The sequence below is a fragment of the Nycticebus coucang genome, chromosome 2, assembly GCF_027406575.1.
Source record: "Nycticebus coucang isolate mNycCou1 chromosome 2, mNycCou1.pri, whole genome shotgun sequence".
Lineage (NCBI taxonomy): Eukaryota > Metazoa > Chordata > Mammalia > Primates > Lorisidae > Nycticebus > Nycticebus coucang.
The window spans coordinates 143,815,427-143,838,373 of NC_069781.1; the positions used below are offsets into that span (position 1 = coordinate 143,815,427).

The following is a 22,947-nucleotide window of genomic DNA, read 5'->3' on the forward strand; positions in this document are numbered from 1 at the left end:
CAGCATACCTTTCTATCTAAAACATATAAAAAACATTCAAAATTCAACATTAAAAAAATTAAATTAGAAAATAAGAAAAAGGGATATACAGACATCTCACTGAAGAAGATAAACAGATTTCAAATACATGAAAAGATGTCCAACATTTATTGTCATTAGAGAAATGTAAACTGAAACCACAGCGAGTCATTACTACACACCAACAGAATGACCAGAGCTCCGTCACAGGCAGGCACATGTGGCCGGCTATGACAGAGGACCTTGAACAAGCAGATGCATAGAAGAAGAGCAGGAAATTTGGTTTCACAGGTAAATCAACATTGGAACCTTCTCAGGCTAGAAAATGTATGGAGAAAAAGCTCTGGGAGGTCTCAACCAATGCCATCCTGACACTGCAGCACACCCTCTGTGTAGAGCTAGTGTCTATAATATTTTACTTTTTTAATAAAATTGTATATATTTTGAACAATGAAAATCCATTTTAGAATTATAGAAATATGCAAATGAACATTAACTACAAGACTTATTCCAAAGATACAATGGCATTTGTTTTTCTACTCAAAATAGCACTGTTATTTTATTCAGATCATAAAAAATCATTTTCACTTAAAAATTCAGATTAAGTATGAAAGAAAGGAGAAATTCTATAATCCTTTGAAACAAAGCTTTTGGAAATATCTTTATTATACTTCAGTACATCTCTCTAGATGTATTAGCTTTCAATTCTTTTTTTTTTTTTTTTTTTTGAGACAGAGTCTTAGTATGTCACCCTCGGTAGAGTGCAGTGACATCACAGCTCACAATGCCTGGCTATTTTTGTTGTTTTTGTTGTAGTTGTCATTGTTGTTTGCCAGGCCCCGGCCAGGTTCGAACCTACCAGCCCCAGTGTACGTGGCTGCCACCCTAGCCACTGAGCTACAGGTGTGGAGCCAGCTTTCAATTTAAAATGTTATCACTGTTAATCTTATAAAACTGATATGTTTAGATTTTGTCAGAAGTATTCTAAATCTAGAGCTGCATGAAGACAACATAAAACTTCTATATGATCAACAATAACCAACTCTTTCCCCCATATTGTCAACTGATAATGAAATTTTAGACTCTACCCCTTGATTCTCATTTTGCCTCCAAGGGGAGGCCCTTTTGTAAAGTGGGCCTTTCTTTTCAAGGGACCAGTTATAAATTTTCATTCCTGCCTCTATGCTTCTTGTTTCTGCAAGAGCAAAAGCCATGTTGAACTGGCCTCTTTACAAGACTTAAAAATTTCAATGTGGGCTCAGCACCTGTACCTCAGTGGTTAGGGCGCCGGCCACATACACCGGGGCTGGTAGTTCGAACCTGGCCCAGGCCTATGAAACAACAATGACAACTACAACAAAAAAACAGCTGGGCATTATGGCAGGTGCCTACAGTCCCGGCTACTTGGGAGGATGAGGCAAGAGAATCGCTTAAGCCCAAGAGTTTGAAATTACTGTGAGCTGTGATGCCATGGTACTTTACTGAGGGTGACATAGTAAGATTCTGTCTCAAAAAAAAACAAAAACAAAAAAAACTCAAAAAAAAAAAAAAAACTCAATGTGGTTGCTGGGAGGGAGGGAAAAGTTGTATCTGAATGGTTATTAATGACCATTAATTAATGAAAGATTGATTAATCTTTACAAATTATGTAATTTTCAAAGGTTGTATAATTATACAAAAAAAGTGAACAAACCTCAGAATAACAGAGAAGCCTTATAAAAAATAAATTGGTATTGGGCTATATTTAATTAATAATGATATAACTAATTAAAGCACATTGATTTCATTAAATCCATAAGTTCAGAATGATACTCCAAAAACAAGAAAAGAGAAACTAAATCAACTCAGGGTTACCACTGCAAATTGCTAAGGCAACAACTCATTACTATGAAAACTGGTAATTAAAGAAAAATAATGTATCCTGTTTCTGGCCTGAACTGTTTCACATTAATGAAACTGAGTAGAAGAAAGTTCTTCAATACAGCATGACTCATTTATGAATGCAGACAGAATGACAGAATTGGAAAGTACGTTGTAAATGCTGATGAAATAACTGAATCAGGGAATGGTCCCAGTGAACACTGAAGCCCTCAAGAGAACAGGTGACAGAGCCAGAGTAGTCACCACCTAAACTCCCTGAGGTCTCAGCATGCCTGAAAGTGGGACATCCAGACACATGCTCCTCCTGCTGTAATTCAGAGCCCTACACACCTGTAAAGCATGAGGGCCCCAAAATTGAACCCAAAGGCTTCAGATCTAAATTCTACTCGTAGGAAGTAAAGGAAATGGGGTAATAAACTAATGCCCTGAGGAACCTATCAACCCAACCTGGGCTGTAGAATATTCTATGGAACAGAAAAGGGTTTTTCAATTGGATGGTGGTCCAGAAAAGACTTAACCAGACCTGAGGACATCATCTTTAGAAGGGCCTGCTCTGAGGCTGGCCTTCCCATAGCCCCTACACAAGCGATTCTGAGGTCCAAGGTTCAGTTCTTGGAATATTCCTTATGCTACCAACTAATAAGGCAGCTGTACCACATACCTAGACTGTATAAAAATGAGATTTATGATGAACACCTGCTTTCTTTCCCTCTGGGCTTCTGGACTGTGAGGGGCTGATGACACTCTCTAAGCAGCCCTAACACAGACTCCAAGCAGGCTGCCCTGAGTGGAAACCCTGTCCATTTGTCACTGTCTTTTGCTGCTGAAGAGAGGGATGTACCCACAGTCCAGGGTACAGCTGCCTCTGAGTCTGAGAGTTCTGGTAGCAAATCAGAGAGTAGTTGTGGGAACCCCAAAATAATAACAATATTGATTAAATAGATTAGAAATGGAGGGAACAAAGGTGTTCTAGAATAAGAGACATAAAAGGTATAACAACTAAACCTGTGAGTGGACCTGGTTACACAACTGGGGGGCTTGACCTACTGGAGCCAACATCCCTCATCAGGCAGACCAGACAGAGGCAGGCATAATTCTGGGACTTTCCTGGCCATTCCTCTTGCCTCTGGGCAAGGCAGGTCCAAGGTATTTCTCATACCTACCCTAAGCTCACTAACAGGCCCCTCTGCAGAGCCACAGCAAGCACTTGCCCTCAGGGCTCCACTTACTTGGCCAACAATCCTACCTATGTGTTGCCTTGAAGCTTGGTTTCACTTCAGCACTGGACCTGCCCAGCCCAGAAGGTGTTTACACATTGCTTCATGCTACTGAAGGTATAGCCATGCTTATAGCTTCTCAGAAACACCAAATCACAACACTTAAGATCATTCACGGAAATGCTCATTAGCCAGGGTGATAAGTGTAATAAACAATACTCCTTCCCCACACACCACCCCATGGCTCCCATGGCCCCTGCACAAGCGCTGTTGTGCGGAGCGGACAGGAACACCTTAATACACCCTTCATACAGATGAAAACCCAGAGGCTCAGAGGGGCTCAAAACTTGTCCCCTCAAAGTTACCCTCCAATTACACCTAGAAGGAACAGTAGAAAAAGTAGAAAATCATGTACATATTCCATTTCCTTGGGTACACTTATGCCGCTCCTCTAAAACTCACTGTGCTCACATCAGATTCAACAAATATTCTAGTACCATTTCAACCTAGGGTGAGGGACATGCTAGCTTGTAGGAGTGAAGACAGTAATCCAATTTATTATAGACACTCTGAATGGGCCCACTCACTCTGGATGGGCCCAGTCCAGAGTGGGCCTATCCAGAGTATCTGAAACATCCCAACTCTGGGCACAGACAGATCAAGGGGAGGAGGCATGAAGGTCACCTCAAATATAATCAGTGCATAGACCCCTGCTAGGATGGCCGCAGCAATAGTCACTTGAGCTTCTACACTTGCAGGGAGGTACCGATGAGCCATCAGAAGAGGAACGGCCTTGGTCTGCTGGAGGGAGGTCCGAATGCTGATGGACACAGGCTCTCTGCAGGAGGAAGCAGAAAAGCTCACAGTGAGCAAGGGAAACAAATCCCAGATCAGCAACTGAGGCCCCTGACGGTGAGACAGTGGGGTGTACCCAGAGCCTAACTCCTGATCTCATTCACAGAAGCAAGACACGAAAGATACAGCCTCCCTGTAGCCAGTCCAGCCCATGCTTGCAGGCACATCCATCCTCGGGGCGGCGCCGTTTAACTGCCTCTCACCCCCTCACCCGTGCATCACTTTGCCTGGTAACAGCAAAGCTGACTCCTGAAACTTCTGTCCCTGGTAGCAGGGACAGCACCACAAATAAAAAGCCTGTGAACAACTGAGAGTTTGTGGCTGAAACAGAAGCACTTTTTAAAGTTCAGCCAGCAATTTTTATGGGCTGAATTGTGTTCCCATCACCACAAAAAAAAAAAAAAAAAAAAACTTATGTTCAAGTCCTAAGCCCTAATTCCTCAGAATATGACTGTATTTATCAGAAGGTCTTCACAGAGGTAACAAAAGTTAAATGAGGTCCCTGGGGTGACTTCTAATCCCACAGGGCCAGTGTCCCTATGATAGATCAGGACAGTCACACAGAGGGAAGACCACTGGTGAGCTGGGGGGAGGCCTCGGGAGAACAGATCCTGCCAACATCATCACCTGGGCCTTCCAGCTCCCGGACTGGAAGAAGATACACGTCTGATGTTTCAGCCACCAGTCAGTGACACTCTTTGGTGAAACCAGAGCTGACTAACACAGTAACCAGGGGCACAGATGGAATGTGAGGTGGTGTTAAAGGAAGAGAATCCTTAAACTTCCTAGAATTCCCAATGATACAGCTTCATGATATTCATGAAGTTAGAACACAGACTAAAAAATACTATTTGCTTTAAGGTAGATCCTGAAAGCAGCCCTCTGTCCTGACAGGACAGCCCTGACAACCTCCCACAGCCTACGAGCTCTGTCTACACAGCATGAGCACCTGGTACAGCCTCCAAGCTCTGTCTACACAGCATGAGCACCAGGTCCACTCTCTGAGCTCAATCTACACAGCTCGAGTGCTTTGTCCAAGTCATATAACTGACCTGGCATTATCTGTGCCAAAACTCAGTGTCCTACAGGCCAGATTTCTTGAGGCAAGAATGTCCCAGAGACTACAACCCAAGGCCCCGTTCACCTGAAAACCTACCTGCTCAAAACTTCAAAGGTCCTGCTCAGCACTGAACGTTCATTTCTTCTCGGATTTAAAAATATTGTCCAGTTGTAAGTGACCTGTAAAAGCTGAAGCATGAAACCGTGGTAAGGCTTTCACCCTGGTGAGCCACCACCTGGGATCTGGCACTGTTCAGTTCAGTGTCAGTTTGGAATGGGAGAGGGGCAAAGGTGGGAGCAGCAGCATGTTTGATTTGGGTTCCCACATTCCTGGCATCAGGGGCTAGTCCAGGTTGTCTGGTGCTGAAAATTTACACAATTTGGGGAGAAATTGAGAAGAACAATTCAAAAAACAAATACAGAATTAGAGTACAAACGTTATGAAAGATACAGAAGTAAATAATGATTCACTACAAGAAAAAGAAATCACTACAAGTCACTGGAGACTGGGAGAAGTCCTCTGCGCCCTGAGCCCTGAGAACTGCTTCCTGCTTGCAAGGCTGCAGCAATAAACCCTCCCCCAGAAAACTCATTACACCCAGGCTCCCAGGAGCCCCTGCCAAGGCCCCAAAACAAAGCTCCACTTACTCCAGGCAAACCTGCCCTTGTCCTTGCCCCAGCCAAGTGAAAAGCTGACAGGCACTGTGGGAGCTGCTGGCAGTTTGAGAGGGGACTTTTAGTGGGATGACACCAGGCTCACTCACAAATCAATCACAAAGGACACTACAAACAGGAACTCTGAAACTGGCCAAAGCAGAGAGATGAAGGAAGGAAAGAAGAGCAGTTCCCATAAAACACTTTGCTGTCTGGAAAGGGCATGTCTGAGAAAGCCCTCTAATAAAGATCTCTCATGTTCTTTGCCTTTCTAAAGCTGGACCTCCATGTAGGCAGCTCAGGTGTGTCACCATATCACAAAGGGCCTTCCCTGGAGAGCAGGGAAGCTCAGGGTAGCCCATTTAATCTGGGCCATAAATGTACACAATCTGGACAGCGGTCCCAGGACACTGGGCAGAACGAGGTGCCCTCTCCTTGTTCTTCACCAAGGAGCCCCTGTTGTGCACTTCACAGAGGAACAAGCTTGCACCCTGAGACCACAACCGGGGCAACCAGCTCAGAACACTGGTGTTACATCTGCACTGCCCAGGATGCTGCATCCTCATTCATGATGAGACCCTGGCTGCTTGGGCCATGCTCTATAAGGGAGGAAAATTTGAGTGGTGCATTGATTCATAGGATTCTCCACTGTGGATGAAAGAGCTTTGCACATAAGCAGGGTTTTCTTGTCCTGGCTATAGCAAGGAAGTCCATGAACTAGGGACAGGACTTCACGCAGCCATGCATGGGTTACCTTTCCAGGATGTGACCTGGAGGCTTTGGTTCTGAGACAAGGCTGAACACAGGGGCCTGTGGGCCCAGATGCAGAATCCGGAACAATCCAGGCACAGTCTCAGCAAGCAACCACCAACACAAGGTAACTGTAGTGTTGGAACACCTTCCACACCATAAGGTGAGGCCTAGAGTTAATTACAGGTTAACAACAGAAAGGAAAACTTGCTTTCGAAACTATGATCTTTCCTTGAGTAGCCCAGTAAAATAGTTCTGAATAAAGAACTCGCAAACCTGATTTTTCTGAAATGGCAAGAGCCTTGCAACTGATTTAGAGAAAAGGAGAAAAGAGTTTCAAAGACAAAGCTAGACATAGAAGTCAATGACTGAACTAATACTGGTGCCCTCACCTATGGCTCCCATCAAACCTATTCAAGAGGAAACTCAATTTATAATGAAATGAAATGAGATTTTCCAGTTCCTTTCAAATAAATTATAAGTGTAACCTGCTGTGGCCGCCAATGCCTGGAGCCCGGAGCATCTGCCTGAGTCACCTCCACCACAATGCGCTCTTCTCTCCCAGGACGACTTGGCCTGCTGGCCAGCAACGCACCTGCCAGGTCCACCTGCAGCAGTGTGGAGTCTGCATGGCTGCTGAGGTTCACAGCTGGGGATATGTCAAGGTGAACCCCAGGCAAGGCGATACCTGATGTCCCAGCAGTCTGCAGGATGCACTCCCTCCTCAGTGCACTATGAAATGTACATCTGGGCACTTCTACCAACGCCCAACACCCTTGGCCATTCTTATAGCTTTATCCCCTAGCCCGGCATGCACACAGTTGGTTTTGTGTTGTTTAATCATGTTTGGCACCCTCTGGTTTAGGACCTAAGTGGCATCTCCCAGTCCTACTAATTACCAAGTGCCTGCTTATAAAGTAAGAAATCACAGAAAAAATTGGCAATAATTATTCTGAACATCTATGATCCTAGCACTCCAGGAGGCCAAAGCAGGGGAATCACTTGAGCTCAGGAGTTCGAGGCCACCCTGAGCAAGAGCGAGACTCCGTCTCTGCTAAAAAGAGAAAACATAACTGGGCGTTGTGGCAGGTACCTGTAGTCCCAGCTACTTGGGAGGCTGAGGCAAGAGATAGCTTGAGCCCAAGAGTTTGAGGTTGCTGTGAGCTATGATGTCATGGCACTGTAGCCTGTGGCAACAGAGCAAGAGAATCTGTCTTATAAAAAAAAAAAAAAATCTGAAGTTAGCTAAATCAGTAACGTCCACTTCAGTCAGAAAACAGAAACTCCTACAAAGCATATTTAAAGGGCTCTTGATCAGGGAAGAGCTGTCAGGAAGAGAGGCTCCTCCCACCTCAGAGTGCCACCCCACCCTCACAGTACTGAGCCCCTGGCAGCACTTCCCCTCTGCTCCCACATCCCACCTATGTGGGCTGCTGACTCACTCTGCTCTGCTCTGGGCCACCTCCCAATATGCCTGCGACACCCTACATGCCACAGCTGTCTACAGTGATGTGTATCTAGACAGCAGCTACCCCGGTCATTTTCATCCTCAAGAGAAAATGGTTGTAGGTGAAATAGTCAATTTCACAATGGTAAGATGCTTGATAACAGATGTCAAAAGTCTTTTAGCGGCAGCCCCTTGGTTTTAGGATTATTCTGTAACCAATTCCTTTCTTCTTCCTTAAATCCCTAGAATCAGCCGGTGGCTTATGGAGCAGACTTAGGAGGAGGCAGAACTCACAGTTGCCAGAGCATCTGTAGAATTTGCCCAAGTCCCAGGGAGTGTTAATGGATGGTCACTTCATTTTCACTGTTTCTTTTTTTCTTCTGGCAAAATGGACTGGTGAATAAAAGATTAAAAAGTACACAATGTTGTGGTGAAGACAGTGTTTAGTCAACACCTGTCTCCCGGAGAGCCCAGTGTGGGCAGCCCCCGGCACAGGGCTGGACCCTACCTCCACACAACGGTGCTACTGCTCAGGTCCCCGTAGGACACGTGAGGCAGATCACACTGAGAAAAGACCCGAGGAGACGCTGCTGCTGCTGCTGCCTCACCTGACCCAATTCCTGTGCTGGTCTCTCCCCAGGACAGACTCAGGTAATACCGGGTAGAGAGAAATATTTCCGCAGAGTTGCACACACCGGGGCGGGCAGTGCCACCCAGAGCCACCCTTCAGAAGGGTAGCAGGATTCTCCCCCAGCTTTTAGCTGAGTTGGTGGAGCCCCTGTCAAGAGCTCCTAACCCCATGTCCTAGTCTCACTCCCCAGAGGGAGGTCACCAGGTAACAGAAAACTCTGTGGTCAGCCATCCAAACAGAGTACACCACAAACCCAAGGGACCCAGGGCCACACACACTGCCACCCCACCTTCCATTCATTCTTCCAGCTGCCTACCACATACTTAGGGTTCCAGGCCCACCCGATGTTCTGGCGTCAGCAGTGACTTCCAGACTTTAGCCAACAGGAGCCTCAGGACACACCCACCCCATACCACTGTGCTCCAGGCCACACTTCCCTGCCCACCCCACAGCAGAAAAGCCCGGCTGTGGCTCTCTGAGATCTCACCGGCACCTGCTCTGCTCAGGCCTGTCCTTGCACCCTGCAACTGTACCCCCCCTCCCCAGGGAATTTTGCCGTGGACTGTGTGGACTCTGCCACTGAAGGTCATTGGTATCTCTTGGAGACAGTTTACCTCAGATTTTCCCCCATCTGGTCTAGCTGCTGCAGGGAAGGAGCCACATCTTAGTCATTTTTCTACTTCTCTGGAGACCAGTGTTGCTCCCCCCATGTTAGATGTCCCTACTAAATATGGATTCCACTACCAGATATTTGTTCCAGTACCATCTTGAAACCCTCTAAGCGTAGACTAGATTGCCAGGTAGATGACAGAGGTATGAAGCAGAGATGTCCCTCCTTTTTGTCTACATCATCCAGGGTCTTCCTATCTTTCCCATTCATCACCCCAGTCCAAGCCATCCTTCAAGACCTGACTCACTGGAAGCTAGTCGCAAGACCCTCATGTGGGAGGTGCCCCTCTGCCCCAAGGAAAGATGTACCCTTATCTCTGCAGGTGCAGAGAAGCAGGGAGGGACCTTAACACTCAGCCCAGCAACATCCCACTCACTACCCTCAGCTTACAGCCTTTGGGCCTATGACATTTTCCACAAGGTGCCATCAAGCTGTATAAAAACAGTCAAACCCACCTATTTCTTTGGGCTTTCATTTTCTTATGAAGTCTCTCATGTCAGGTAAAATGTTTTTCTCTGGTTAGCTGGTCTTTTGTGAGTGTAATTTACAAGGCCCCAGTTGGAAAGTCAGTGGGGGACAGCGTCCCTTCTTAACACTTGCACAGTGTTTTCTATGGCTTGCGTAGGATGAAAAATGGACAATAAAGAGAGAAAGGGAAGAGCAAAAAGGAAGAAGAGAGAGAGAGAAGGCAGAAAACAAGGAAAGGGAGTACAGGTGCAAGGGGGAGGGTAAAGGAGAGGAGGAGAGAGGCGGGTGAGCCTAACTGACCTCCAGGTAAAACTATACTGCCTCAGCTCATTGGCCCAATGACCTGGGAGCCAGGCAGGGACAACAATTCAGGGACAAAGAACTTCAGGTGACTGCAATTACAGGTTTCCAAAACAAACCCTGCCATTACTGAGCTGACACAGCCACCTGCTGCAAGAAGACATGGTAGTTCACAGGAGAAGGGTAGGTTTGTCACTCCCCAGCTAAAGGAGAGAGGTGCTTTCTCCACATGCCATTCCTATCACAGCAAGAGGCCCTGGTGTCCCTCCTCCAGCCCCACCCATAGGGCCAGCCAGGGAAGGTGGGAGGGAGTAGAAGTTTTTGCTCAGGGAGCTTCTGTAGGCCTTCTGAAACCAGCCTAGAAACCTCCTGGCTGGGCCTGCACTAACACCCTTTCTCTGAGCAGCACCCACAAAGTCCCATCTCCTTTCTTCGATCCCAGCAGCACTTTTCTCTCTGAACGGGGCAGGTCTCCTGTAGCCCTGGGACAGGCCAGGATGGCCCCATCCTCTCCAGCCTCCAACCTTGGCCCCAGGTCTGCAGCTTTCACAAACACCCACAGTAGATTCTTAGTCCAGGATCTTGGAAGAAGACCCTGAGCTTCCAGAAATCTCTGGGAACATTGCACTTTTCCAAAGAGCTCACGGGATACTCAAAGCAACCCTCACAGAGGCCAGGGATCCACAGAACTGGAGGAACCACACAGCAGCATACCAGCCCCTGCCCCTGGCTCTTTCGTCTCCCCAAGCTCACGCTCACTCTGTCCAAACTCATTGGCCACTCAGAGCAGGAGAGAGAGCTTCCTGCCATCCCTGCTTCCAGGAAAGAATTTTGCAAAATGCTTCAGATTAAAAGCACACAGAGTCCTCAGTGGATGAACAGAGACCTTGGTGTCCTAACCTACTACTCACCTAGAATTTCTCCTGACGCCTCAGGATGCGGGTGTCCACCCTGGTGGGCAAAGCACTGAGTGTCCACTCACCAGCCTCAGCCAGTGTCTATCCTCCCTGTCTCAGTCTCCCTGAAAATGCTTCTGGATGGGATCCAGCCCCTCCTTCAGGCTCGTGGGTCAGCCTGGGCAGCAGGTCACAACCACCTGTGCAAGGAGAGGGTGGCGCCCATGTCTGGGGACTGTCATGAAGCCAGTGCTCTGAGCAGCTCAGGAGAGCCAGGGGAGCAGGGGGATGTCTGAGCTTTCTTCAACCCATGGAAGTGACACAAGAAAAGACACAGCATGAGGAGCAAAATTTGTAAAATCACACAGCTCTTCAATTCTCTTTGACTAAAGCTCAGACAGAGTGTTAAAGGGGTGAGAAAACACAAAGACTTGCCCAAGCACTCAACTCACATCAGAGCCACCCTGACCTGAGCACAGTGTGGTGAGAACCACTGTTACTGGAACAGAGAGAGGCACATGGACCCAGACAAGGGCACCTCCAGGCACATGCAAGGCCCCAGGTGCACCAGGCTTTTCCAGAAGATGTCCTGCATGGGGAGGGTGTCCCAGGAAGATGTGGGGGACTCCCAGAAGGCCTAAGGAAAGTAAGACTATGCAACTAATTACTGGTGACTGCAAGGAAAATGACCCAATTTCCTAAAATGTGAGCTCACCAAGATTGCCAGCAAAAGAATTTAAAGGAAAAAAAAAAACCTTGCCATGTAGCTATCTAAATGAATTAATTGTCTGACTGGATGGAGCTGCCTCCCCTTTCCTCCCCACTAGCCTCTCCCAGGACCCTCCACTGACATCTGCTACCCTGGACATCACTGGGCACTGCGGGGCCTCCCATGCTCAGAATTAATCCTGACAGAGGTTCTTGACTCCCAATCTCAGTTTGGATCCATGGAGAGCTGGGAAGGCACCATGCCCACCCTTCCAGCCAGGAAAGTCTGAAATAAACATAAGTCAGTAACTTACCCCTTATTCCAGAACGAGGATACAGGCAAACAGCCCGCCTGATACCCAGAGTGAGACAGAGGGCAGCAGGGGAAAGAGCTTCCCTGGAACAGCAGCCACTGCCATGTTTTAGGAGCAGGTGAGCTTCAGGCAGGAAGTGTAAAACTTGCTCAAGCTCAGCGTGGGCATGCATGAGAGTGGGAGCCCTGGGAGCCACCGGCAGGGGTACAGCCATCTTCCTGCAGGCTCCTCCTCCAGAGACCCCAGCAGGCACTCCCCAGGAAGGCAGGGAGGCCAAAGAAGGTACGGGGAAAAGGTCCCCAGTGGTACCACCCTGTAACCACTCCTAGAGCCTCCATCTCCCCTAAGGAGCAAAGGCCTGGACTTGCCAGGGAAGGGCATCAAATCTGGCCACAGGGAGCAGGTACTACCTGCAGCTGAGGGAAGAGCAGCTTTCACCCAGCAGAGGGCAGAGCAGAGCCAAGGCTGCACCTGAGGTTGCCAGGGCAACTGCAAACCACAACACAACCCACTTCTCGCTTAATTTCCAGGACAATCCCAACCAACACCTGCAGACATCAAAGCATGCTCATCTCACAGCTTATAAAAACTGACCTTGGCACCTACCAGCCTATAGGATATATGTGGCTTTAACAAAAATGTCTGAGTAAAGGCCAGGATTAGAGATGCAGAGCATCCATCAGACCCAACTGACCCAGCCAGGGCAGACACCCATGAACTTGAAGGTAATCGGTAGGAACCACCCAAGCTGCAAGCAGAAGGCAGTGGGGAGGAACAGAGCACCCCAGAGCCACAGGAAAGCCAGGCCCCAATGGCACACCACTGCTGTCACCCTCCTAGTGGGCATCACCACCAACCACCCATTCCTGACTCCTAGGAGCTCCCCTGCGCTCTGTCCTGGAGGAAGAGGAGTGGTGCGGGGCTATGCTGGGACCTTCAGCAACAGGACAATAGTTCCCAAGGGCCCCTCTGCTTTTTGAATCTCATTCCTCTGTATTTTGGATACAGTAGCTTTCCAGCGGTGACACAGCCAACAGCTGCCAGAACTTTCCTTGATCTGGATACAGGCTGAATAAAATCTGTAACAACCAGAAACATTTCATGATATGTTTAGTACAAGAGCAAAAGGATTTAAATTATTTTTGATAATAGTTGAAAATAGGGACATAACATGGTGCTGGGTTAAGTCTCCAAACTTCACCAGCTTACCCTGAAATTATTTTTGATAATAGTTGAAAATAGCGACATAACATGGTGTTGGGTTAAGTCTCCAAACTTCACCAGCTTACCCTTTCCTTGGATGTTAAAACATTCTGATTTATTACACTATGTTAAGCTATAGTAGCCTTGGTTATTGGTATCTGCCAGTTTTAAGGATTAAATTGTCAAAGGTAGTACTCCTCCATGCAGGGAAGTAAGGAATACAGCAGTGATGGTTAGCACAAGTTTGTGGAACTTGCAAAGCACCTTATACACCATTGAGAAGTAAATTAAAGTGGTGACTTATAACAGATTACTGATGTTCACATCAAATTCCTCAAGTTCTAGTTTGGATGTGTCCATAAATCACTGGAACTCCATCTCCCAGAAGAAGGCTGAGGACTAGACACAGAGCTCAAGTCAGCTCTATGGAACCAAGGGACACCTGGCTCACCCTGACACCCTCTGTGGAATCCCAGAGCACCCACTAGGCCCTATTGAGCAGGGGGGGCTTCAGAACCATACAATCCTGTGAGTAGGGAATGGACAGGCAAATTGGTAACCAAAAAATATAAAATCATTAATTTTTCAGAGTTTGAAAGAACTGGTTTTCTGTTTCAAACACAGGTTCCATATTTCTGGCCACTACTCTCCTCCCCTGTGGGTTCTAAGAGTTGACTATACTCAGGTGAGTGAGTGCTAACTTCACGCACTGCCCTGCTGTCTTCACATCACAGCTGAGAAGAGCAGTCTCGTGGTCACACACAATCCTTCTTACATGCAGAGCCCAAATCCACATGTCCACCTGTGCAGACAACAGGAGTCATGCAAGGTCGTGCACACAGTGTCCGTCACCCTGGCTGACCCACATCCAGAACACCACTCTCACCCTCCTTGCTCACATCCCACACCTTGCCGTGGCAGCAGTGACCCCCACCCACTATGGTCTCCCAACTATTCACCATCTCACCACCTTACACTAACACTAAAAAGTGGTACTCACCCAAAATTACTCCCCAAGCCCAGACACAACCCCATCACGGTCACAGATCACAAGTGACCCACAGATCTCACAAGGATGCACACACTACACCAGCCAGACACATGACCACGCATCCACATATTGGGCAACTGGAACTGTGGCTCTGGCTACATTAAGCCACAGAGCACACAAACACTAGCAGTGAGACACATGCCCATCACCTCCAAGGGTGTACTCAGGAGCCTCCACAGCCATGGCTTCCCTGACCTCCCTGGCTGCCCTGGCTTTCCTCCCAGGTTCCAGCCATCTACAGCTCCTCCTTGCCTGGCCAGGGCCCATCTGCCAGTCCCATACCCAACAGTGTCCTCAATGAAGAACAGCGTACCAGCTGCCTGGGGTTACTAGGATGGCCCCTCCTTCCCCTCTTTTCCACACCCTCTTCCTCACAAGTACGTCTGACATTGATGTGGCCCAGGATGAGTCTACTGTGAATGTTAACGTATTTGAAAGGATGGGGGACAAATAAAATCAGAGCCGCCTCCACAGTGGGGCAAACAGGAGAGCTTCACTCCCTCCCCACAGGGTGGCCCAGTTGGGTGGAGGCCCAGAACACCGTCTCGAAGGGGCACTGAGACAGTTGTGGGGTCACCCATAGTCACTGGATATGTCCCAACACCAAGGAAAAATGTTACTGTACGTGGTTGAAAAGGGCATTTGGTAAGCCACTGAGGTGGGAAGACAGACCAGGGCAAGCTAACTTGCCTTCTGCAGAGCAACACCAGGTCGCCTAGGCTTCTCCTGTGTGGATGGGAGCACCGCCAAAGAGGCCAGGTGACCTCCACCCCCCTCCTCCCACCACCTACCCACCTCAGCATCTCTTCCAAAGAAAAGTCATAGAAAAAGGCAAAGGAGGTCCAAACAGTAAGCCCCACACTCAATGTCTCTGCTGTCCAGCCCAAGGCACCCACATGCTATACCTGGCCACCAAAGCCCCCAGGGTTTCCACCAACCCAGTACTCACAGAGCACAGAACCACAAAGATAAACAGGCCAGAGACTTTCAGCCACCGCACATACCGCCTGCAAGAGAAAAAGTCAGTCTTTAGCCACAAGGGGCAGCAGTCCCATTTGCACATGCTTGAGCTTGCCAGCCTCAGACACCTTTCTGAAGCCTTGCATAGATACCATCTCAACGCACATGTTTTCAATTCTTTCCATAACATGACATGAAAGAGAACACCATTGACAAGTAAACATACTGCCCCATCCAAAGGAGTTTGGTGGAGGTTACAGAGAGGAACAAAATTAACCACATTTAGACACAACTTCTTGCTAGGAAAACTAGAATTCAAGATATGGGGCACTTGCTTTTAAAAGCTCCAGTTTCCTAAGGAAAAAAGTGAATTTAATACCTTATCTTGGCTCTCCAATTCATATTTATCGGTTATTTTCTCCTAATTTTTCTGGAAGGTGGGAATATAGATTTGATCATCAAATACAAAAAAAAAAATCCCAGAAATAATTTAAAAAGTAGCTGCACTTTACTCTGTCCTCACACACAGAAGGGTGCTGGTACCTAGCCTGTGTTTGATAAATGTCTGTACAATAAAGCAAGAAACTCTTGTGTTGGGACATCTATTTAATACTCTCCTCACTTAGTAAAATTCCATCTGTCTTTGAAAGCCTTCTTTCTGATCCTTTGAAAATGGTAAAATCTTGTTTTGCATTCTCTTAGATGTAATGAATTTGATGAATAATCATTTCATGCTTTCAAATTATGATTTAACAACTCCTACTTAAATAGGAATCAAAATGGCATTTCTTTTTAAAGCATGAAGCATTAATTGAGCTATTCTAAATACAAATTTCTTTATATATAACTGACATCTGCAGCAGAACTGGCAATCTAAAATAAAAGAATTATTTTACAAGTTTCTTCACCATTCAAGTACTTTCTGGACATGCCACAAGCAATGGTACTAAAGGCCTTTAGTTCAGTGGTAAGCTCAAAGAAAATATTCCATGAATCAAGATAAAACCATGACTGTAAAGTCAGAAATGTACTTGATTTTATTTTTCTGTGTTGTGGGACAGTTAAGGACACAGTGTCCCCTGAGGAAAGATGTTAATAGTGTCAGGGTCCACCATCCTGGTGACCTGTGGCCTCAGGTCCGCATTCACATAGGTTCACAGAAGATTCATCAGCCAAATTATTTGTTGCACATACTAGGGGGCTGAGACCAGTCATTGTGAATAAGCTATAGATGGTTGGAAGTCAGAGTGGGTGGAGACAGAGCCGTGGTCAAGCGGCTGTGGGGACCACTGGGGTCAACTCTCTGATCTCTGGCTCACAAGCTCTGACACGAGCACAACCCTTACCCTCCTTGAAGCACTCTACACCCACTTCCCGGAAACTGTTGGTAAGACCAACAGCACAACTGGGCGATAGTCTCAGCACACCACAGGCCCTTTGGGGAATAGGTTGGAACAGCTGCGGCACGCAGACAAGTACACTTGCAATCCAGCCTTCAAGTATCTTCGGAAAAGACTGGCTCCAAACGCAGTGACATGATACCGCCACACCTAGAGCTTCTGCACACATCTCCTTAGTGTGAGCCCATGGGAGCTCCTGGGTGAGGGACGCGCCAGAGATGGTGCACATCTGCGCCAGGCTCTCCCAGGTCCCCTGCTGCCTCAGGGTGGTCCAGATTGGAGACCCACTGGTCCTGGCTCCCAGCACTTGCTCTGTTCCTGGAAGTGCTGCTTTCAAGCACATTGCTCTCAAAAAAAAAAAAAAAAATTTCGGAGGTGGAGCAAGATGGCAGCCGAGTAACAGCTTCCTTGCATCTGGGCACCGTGAGTCTGGGGAGATAGGACTCAAGGCATCTCTGGCTGGTGGGATCTGCCTATCATCACCCCTGCGAGGATACAGGGAGTCAGCAAGAGACTTCTGGACCCCAAGAGGAGGACTAAAACAGTGGAAAACCAGCAAGTGGTCGTGTGTGTTCAATCCGTCTAAACCCGCCCGCAACTGTAAGCTTAGTAGCAGCGAGACTGCAAACCAGAAAGGCCTTACCTGGGAACTGTTTTGGTGTCTTTGGACTTGGCACTCAGATGAACTGCCTTGGGGAGAGCCTGAGCGGGAGTGCGGAGAACTTTGGCCATTGTCTAGGGCCCCAGTTTGAGCCACTGAGCCAGACGGAGCTAATAGTGTTTGGCTGTGGGTCACAGGGAGCCATTGTGAGCGATCTGCCACGGCAAGCTCCGCCCTCAGGGTCACGGAGCTAGAATTGGGTGGGAGCTGGTAACCCAGCGACCAAGTAGCCTAAGGGCGGGGTCTGAGCCGCCTTGCAGCCCTAACCCTCAGGGGCAGAGTGAGACCAGTTTTGGCACACTGGGTAAGTGGATAGCCACTTCAGCAGTGATTCCAGCGACAAGCACTTTCCTGGGAAAGCTTCTGCTCAGCAAGTGAACAAGTTCAAAGTGCCTTTTAAGTGGGCTGAGGAGAGATTTAGGGTGTCTACCTCCTGGGTTTTGAGAAATCAGCAGCCTCCAGTCGTATCAGAACTGTGATTAACATCCCATACCCCAGAGGACCATGTGTTGCCCAGACAATATTCAATAACATATACATACTGCTTTGTTTTTGGTTGTGTTTTTTTTTTTTTTTTTTTTTGGTTTGGTTGTTTTTTTGTTTATTTTGATGTTGGTGATGTTGTTTTGTTTTTTAAGTTCAACCTTTTCCATACAGATCCTTTTTCTTTCTCAATTATTCTAGTTTAATTATGATTTCCCATTGCTGCCTTTTTCAATAATTAGAACTTCATTTTTGCTAGTGTTTCTACCGCTATTATTTGGTTTTCCACGCAATTTTATCCCATAAAGTTTTCTGTTTGCTTGTTTTGGTTTGACTTATAGCATTTTTGTCTTTCCTCTCTACTTGGTGGAGGTGGGGTACTGTGTCTGATCAGGTTAGCAAAGAGCTGCTGACCTCAAAGGAACCACCCAACTGGGCAACCCAGAAGGTGGGGTTTTTTTAAGGCTGTGTCAAAGTACACTACTGTAAACCTATATTGCTCTGTCTCCCTCTTTCTGTGCCTCTCTTCTTTTTGTCAGTATTCCTTTTACACACCCCCTCTCCTTTCTCTATTTTTCTTCGTTTTTCTTATCACTCGGTCCTCCTTTCTTTCATCCCTTTTTTGCTCTTCAACCTTATCACCCTTCTGGTCCTGTAACCCTTAGTCCACAGGTACGAGAACTTAAAGAGCAAGAGGAAGTGAAAGGAAAATTAGGGCAAGGAAACAGATAAAAGAAATCACTTATGAGGAAGAATCAGCAGAAAACTCCAGGCAACATGAAGAACCAGTCCAGAACAACCCCGCCAAGGGACCATGAGGTAGCTACTGCAGAATATTCCACCTATAAAGAAATGTTAGGAATGACAAAAAGGGAATTTAGAATACACATGTTGAAAACAATGAAAGAAATGATGGAAACAATGAAGGAAACTGCTAATAAAGTGGAAAATAACCAAAAGGAAATCCAAAAACAGAATCAAACAAGAGATGAACGATATGAAGAATATAAAAAGGATATAGCAGAGCTGAAGGAACTGAAGCAGTCAATTGGGGAAAGATGCAATGGAAAGTATCAGCAACCGGTTAGACCATGCAGAAGAAAGAACTTCAGAGGTAGAAGACAAAGTTCTTGAGATAACTCAGATAGTAAAAGAGGCAGAAAAGAAGAGAGAGAAAGCAGAACGTTCACTGTCAGAATTATGGGACTTTATGAAGCGTTCCAACATACGAGTTATAGGAATTCCAGAAGGGGAAGAAGAATGCCCCAGAGGAATGGAAGCCATACTAGAGAACATTATAAAAGAAAATTTCCCAAACATCACCAAAGATTCTGACACACTGCTTTCAGAGGGATATCCGACCCGAGGTCGCCTCAACTCTAACCGAGCTTCTCCAAGACACATTGTGATGAACCTGTCCAAAGTCAAGACAAAAGAAAAGATTCTGCAAGCTGCCAGGAGTAAGCGCCAGTTGACCTACAGGGGCAAATCCATCAGAGTGACCACAGACTTCTCTAATGAAACTTTCCAAGCAAGAAGACAATGGTCATCTACCTTTAATCTACTTAAACAGAACAAATTCCAGCCCAGAATTCTGCACCCTGCTAAGCTAAGCTTAAAAATTGACAGAGAAATCAACTCATTTATGGATATATAAACATTGAGGAAATTCACCACAACAAGACCAGCTCTACAGGAAATACTTCAACCTGTTCTGCACACTGACCACCACAATGGATCAGCAGCAAAGTAAGAACTCAGAAATTAAAGGACAGAACCAAACCTCCACACTGATGCAAAAGATAAAACTAAGCAATGGACTCTCACAAAATAAGACAAATAGAATACTACCACACTTATCAATTATCTCAATAAATGTTAATGGCTTGAATTTCCCACTGAAGAGATATAGATTGGCTGACTGGATGAAAAAACACAAGCCATCCATTTGCTGTCTGCAAGAAACACACCTGGCTTCAAAAGACAAATTAAAGCGCCGAGTCAAGGGTTAGAAGACAATTTTTCAGGCAAATGGAATTCAGAAGAAAAGAGGAGTTGCAATCTTATTTTCAGATACATGTGGATTTAAAGCAACTAAAGTCAAAAAAGACAAAGATGGTCACTTTATATTTGTCAAGGGAAAAATACAATAAGAAGACGTTTCAATTCTAAATATTTATGCACCCAATTTAAATGCTCCCAGAGATTCTTGAAACAGACCTTACTCAGTCTGAGCAATATGATATCTGATAATACCATAATAACAGGGGAATTTAACACTCCTCTTACAGACTTGGAGAGATACTCTGAACAGAAATTAAACAAAGGTATAAGAGATTTAAATGAGACCCCAGAACAACTGTGCTTGATAGATGCATATAGAACACTCCACCCCAAAGATAAAGAATATACATTCTATCAGTGTAACCTGGCTTATTGTACCCTCAATGAATCCCCAAAAATAAAAAAAAAAAAGACAAGACAAGATTTCAAGAGGGACTTTACCTAACAATTGTAATCAGTGTAACTGGGTTATTGTACCCTCAATGAATCCCCAACAATAAAAAAAAAAAAAAGAATATACATTCTTCTCATCACCCCATGGAACATTCTCCAAAATTGATCACATCCTGGGACACAAAACAAATATCAACAGAATCAAAAGAATTGAAATTTTACCTTCTATCTTCTCAGACCATAAGGCACTAAAGGTGGAACTCAACTCTAACAAAAATGCTTGACCCCACCCAAAGGCATGGAAATTAAACAATCTTCTGTTGAATAACAGATGGGTGCAGGAAGAAATAAAACAGGAAATCATTAACTTCCTTGAGCATAACAACAATGAAGACACAAGCTACCAAAACCTGTGGGACACTGCAAAAGCAGTTTTGACAGGAAAATTCATCGCTTTAGATGCCTACATTCGAAAAACAGAAAGAGAGCACATCAACAATCTCACAAGAGATCTTATGGAATTGGAAAAGAAGAACAATCTAAGCCTAAACTCAGTAGAAGAAATATCCAAAATCAAATCAGAGATCAATGAAATTGAAAACAAAAGAATCATTCAGAAAATTAATGAAACAAGGAGTTGGTTTTTTGAAAAAATAAATAAAATAGATAAACCATTGGCCAGACTAACGAGGAATAGAAAAGTAAAATCTCTAGTAACCTCAATCAGAAATGATAAAGGGGAAATAACAACTGATCCCATAGAGATACAAGAGATCATCTCTGAATACTACCAGAAACTCTACGCCCAGAAATTTGACAATGTGAAGGAAATGGATCAATATTTGGAATCACACCCTCTCCCTAGACTCAGCCAGGAAGAAATAGAGCTCCTGAACAGACCAATTTCAAGCACTGAGATCAAAGAAACAATAAAAAATCTTCCAACCAAAAAATGCCCTGGTCCAGATGGCTTCACTCCAGAATTCTATCAAACCTTCAAGGAAGAGCTTATTCCTGTACTGCAAAAATTATTCTAAAAAATTGAGGAAGAAGGAATCTTCCCCAACACATTCTATGAAGCAAACATCACCCTGATACCAAAACCAGGAAAAGACCCAAACAAAAAGGAGAATTTCAGACCAATCTCACTCATGAATATAGATGGAAAAATTCTCAACAAAATCCTAGCCAATAGATTACAGCTTATCATCAAAAAAGTCATTCATCATGATCAAGTAGGCTTCATCCCAGGGATGCAAGGCTGGTTTAACATACGCAAGTCCATAAAAGTTATCCACCATATTAACAGGGCAAAAATAAAGATCACATGATCCTCTCAATAGATGCAGAAAAAGCATTTGATAAAATCCAGCATCCTTTTCTAATTAGAACACTGAAGAGTATAGGCATAGGTGGCACATTTCTAAAACTGATTGAAGCTATCTATGACAAACCCACAGCCAATATTTTACTGAATGGAGTAAAACTGAAAGCTTTTCCTCTTAGAACTGGAACCAGACAAGGTTGTCCTCTGTCACCTTTACTATTCAACGTAGTGCTGGAAGTTCTAGCCAATACAATTAGGCAAGACAAGGAAATAAAGGGAATCCAAATGGGTGCAGAGGAGGTCAAACTCTCCCTCTTTGCTGACGATATGATCTTATACTTAGAGAACCCCAAAGACTCAACCACAAGACTCCTAGAAGTCATCAAAAAATACAGTAATCTTTCATGATATAAAATCAATGTCCACAAGTCAGTAGCCTTTGTATACACCAATAACAGTCAAGATGAGAAGCTAATTAAGGACACAACTCCCTTTACCATAGTCTAAAAGAAAATGAAATACCTAGGAATATACCTAATGAAGGAGGTGAAGGACCTCTATAAAGAAAACTATGAAATCCTCAGAAAGGAAATAGCAGAGGATATTAACAAATGGAAGAACATACCATGCTCATGGACGGGAAGAATCAACATTGTTAAAATGTCTATACTTCCCAAAGCAATCTACCTATTCAATGCCATTCCTATCAAAATACCAACATCGTACTTTCAAGATTTGGAAAAAATGATTCTGCGTTTTGTATGGAACCTGAAAAAAACCCGTATAGCTAAGGCAGTTCTTTGTAACAAAAATAAAGCTGGGGGCATCAGCATAGCAGATTTTAGTCTATACTACAAAGCCATAGTGCTCAAGACAGCATGGTACTGGCACAAAAACAGAGACATAGACACTTGGAATTGAATTGAAAACCAAGAAATGAAACAACATCTTACAACCACCTAATCTTCGATAAACCAAACAAGAACATACCTTGGGGGAAAGACTCCCTATTCAATAAATGGTGTTGGGAGAATTGGATGTCTACATCTAAAAGACTGAAACTGGACCCACACCTTTCCCCACTCACAAAAATTGATTCAAGATGGATAAAGGACTTAAATTTAAGGCATGAAACAATAAAAATCCTCCAAGAAAGCATAGGAAAAACACTGGAAGATATTGGCCTGGGGAAAGAATTCATGAAGAAGACTGCCATGGCAATTGCAACAACAACAAAAATAAACAAATGCGACTTCATTAAACTGAAAAGCTTCTGTACAGCTAAGGAGACAATAACCAAAGCAAAGAGACAACTTACACAATGGGAAAGGATATTTGCATATTTTCAATCAGACAAAAGCTTGATAACTAGGATCTATAGAGAACTCAAATTAATCCACATGAAAAAAGCCAACAATCCCACATATCAATGGGCAAGAGACATGAATAGAACTTTCTCTAAAGATGACAGACGAATGGCTAACAAACACATGAAAAAATGTTCACCATCTCTATATATTAGAGAAATGCAAATCAA

General features: G+C 45.2%; 1 protein-coding gene across 6 annotated transcripts in view; it reads right to left on the reverse strand.

The window, feature by feature from the left end:
* The window catches only part of OCA2 (OCA2 melanosomal transmembrane protein), a 535,577-nt gene that overhangs the window by 433,382 nt on the left and 79,248 nt on the right, over positions 1-22,947 (reverse strand). For all 6 annotated transcript variants that reach the window (XM_053582039.1, XM_053582042.1, XM_053582040.1 and 3 more), the window contains 5 exons: positions 15,072-15,129; positions 12,875-12,947; positions 6,923-7,083; positions 5,128-5,219; positions 3,801-3,954 (listed from right to left, as the gene is read on the reverse strand). In XM_053582039.1, coding sequence (XP_053438014.1) covers positions 3,801-3,954; positions 5,128-5,219; positions 6,923-7,083; positions 12,875-12,947; positions 15,072-15,129 — 538 coding nt within the window. The remainder of the gene's footprint in view (positions 1-3,800; positions 3,955-5,127; positions 5,220-6,922; positions 7,084-12,874; positions 12,948-15,071; positions 15,130-22,947) is intronic.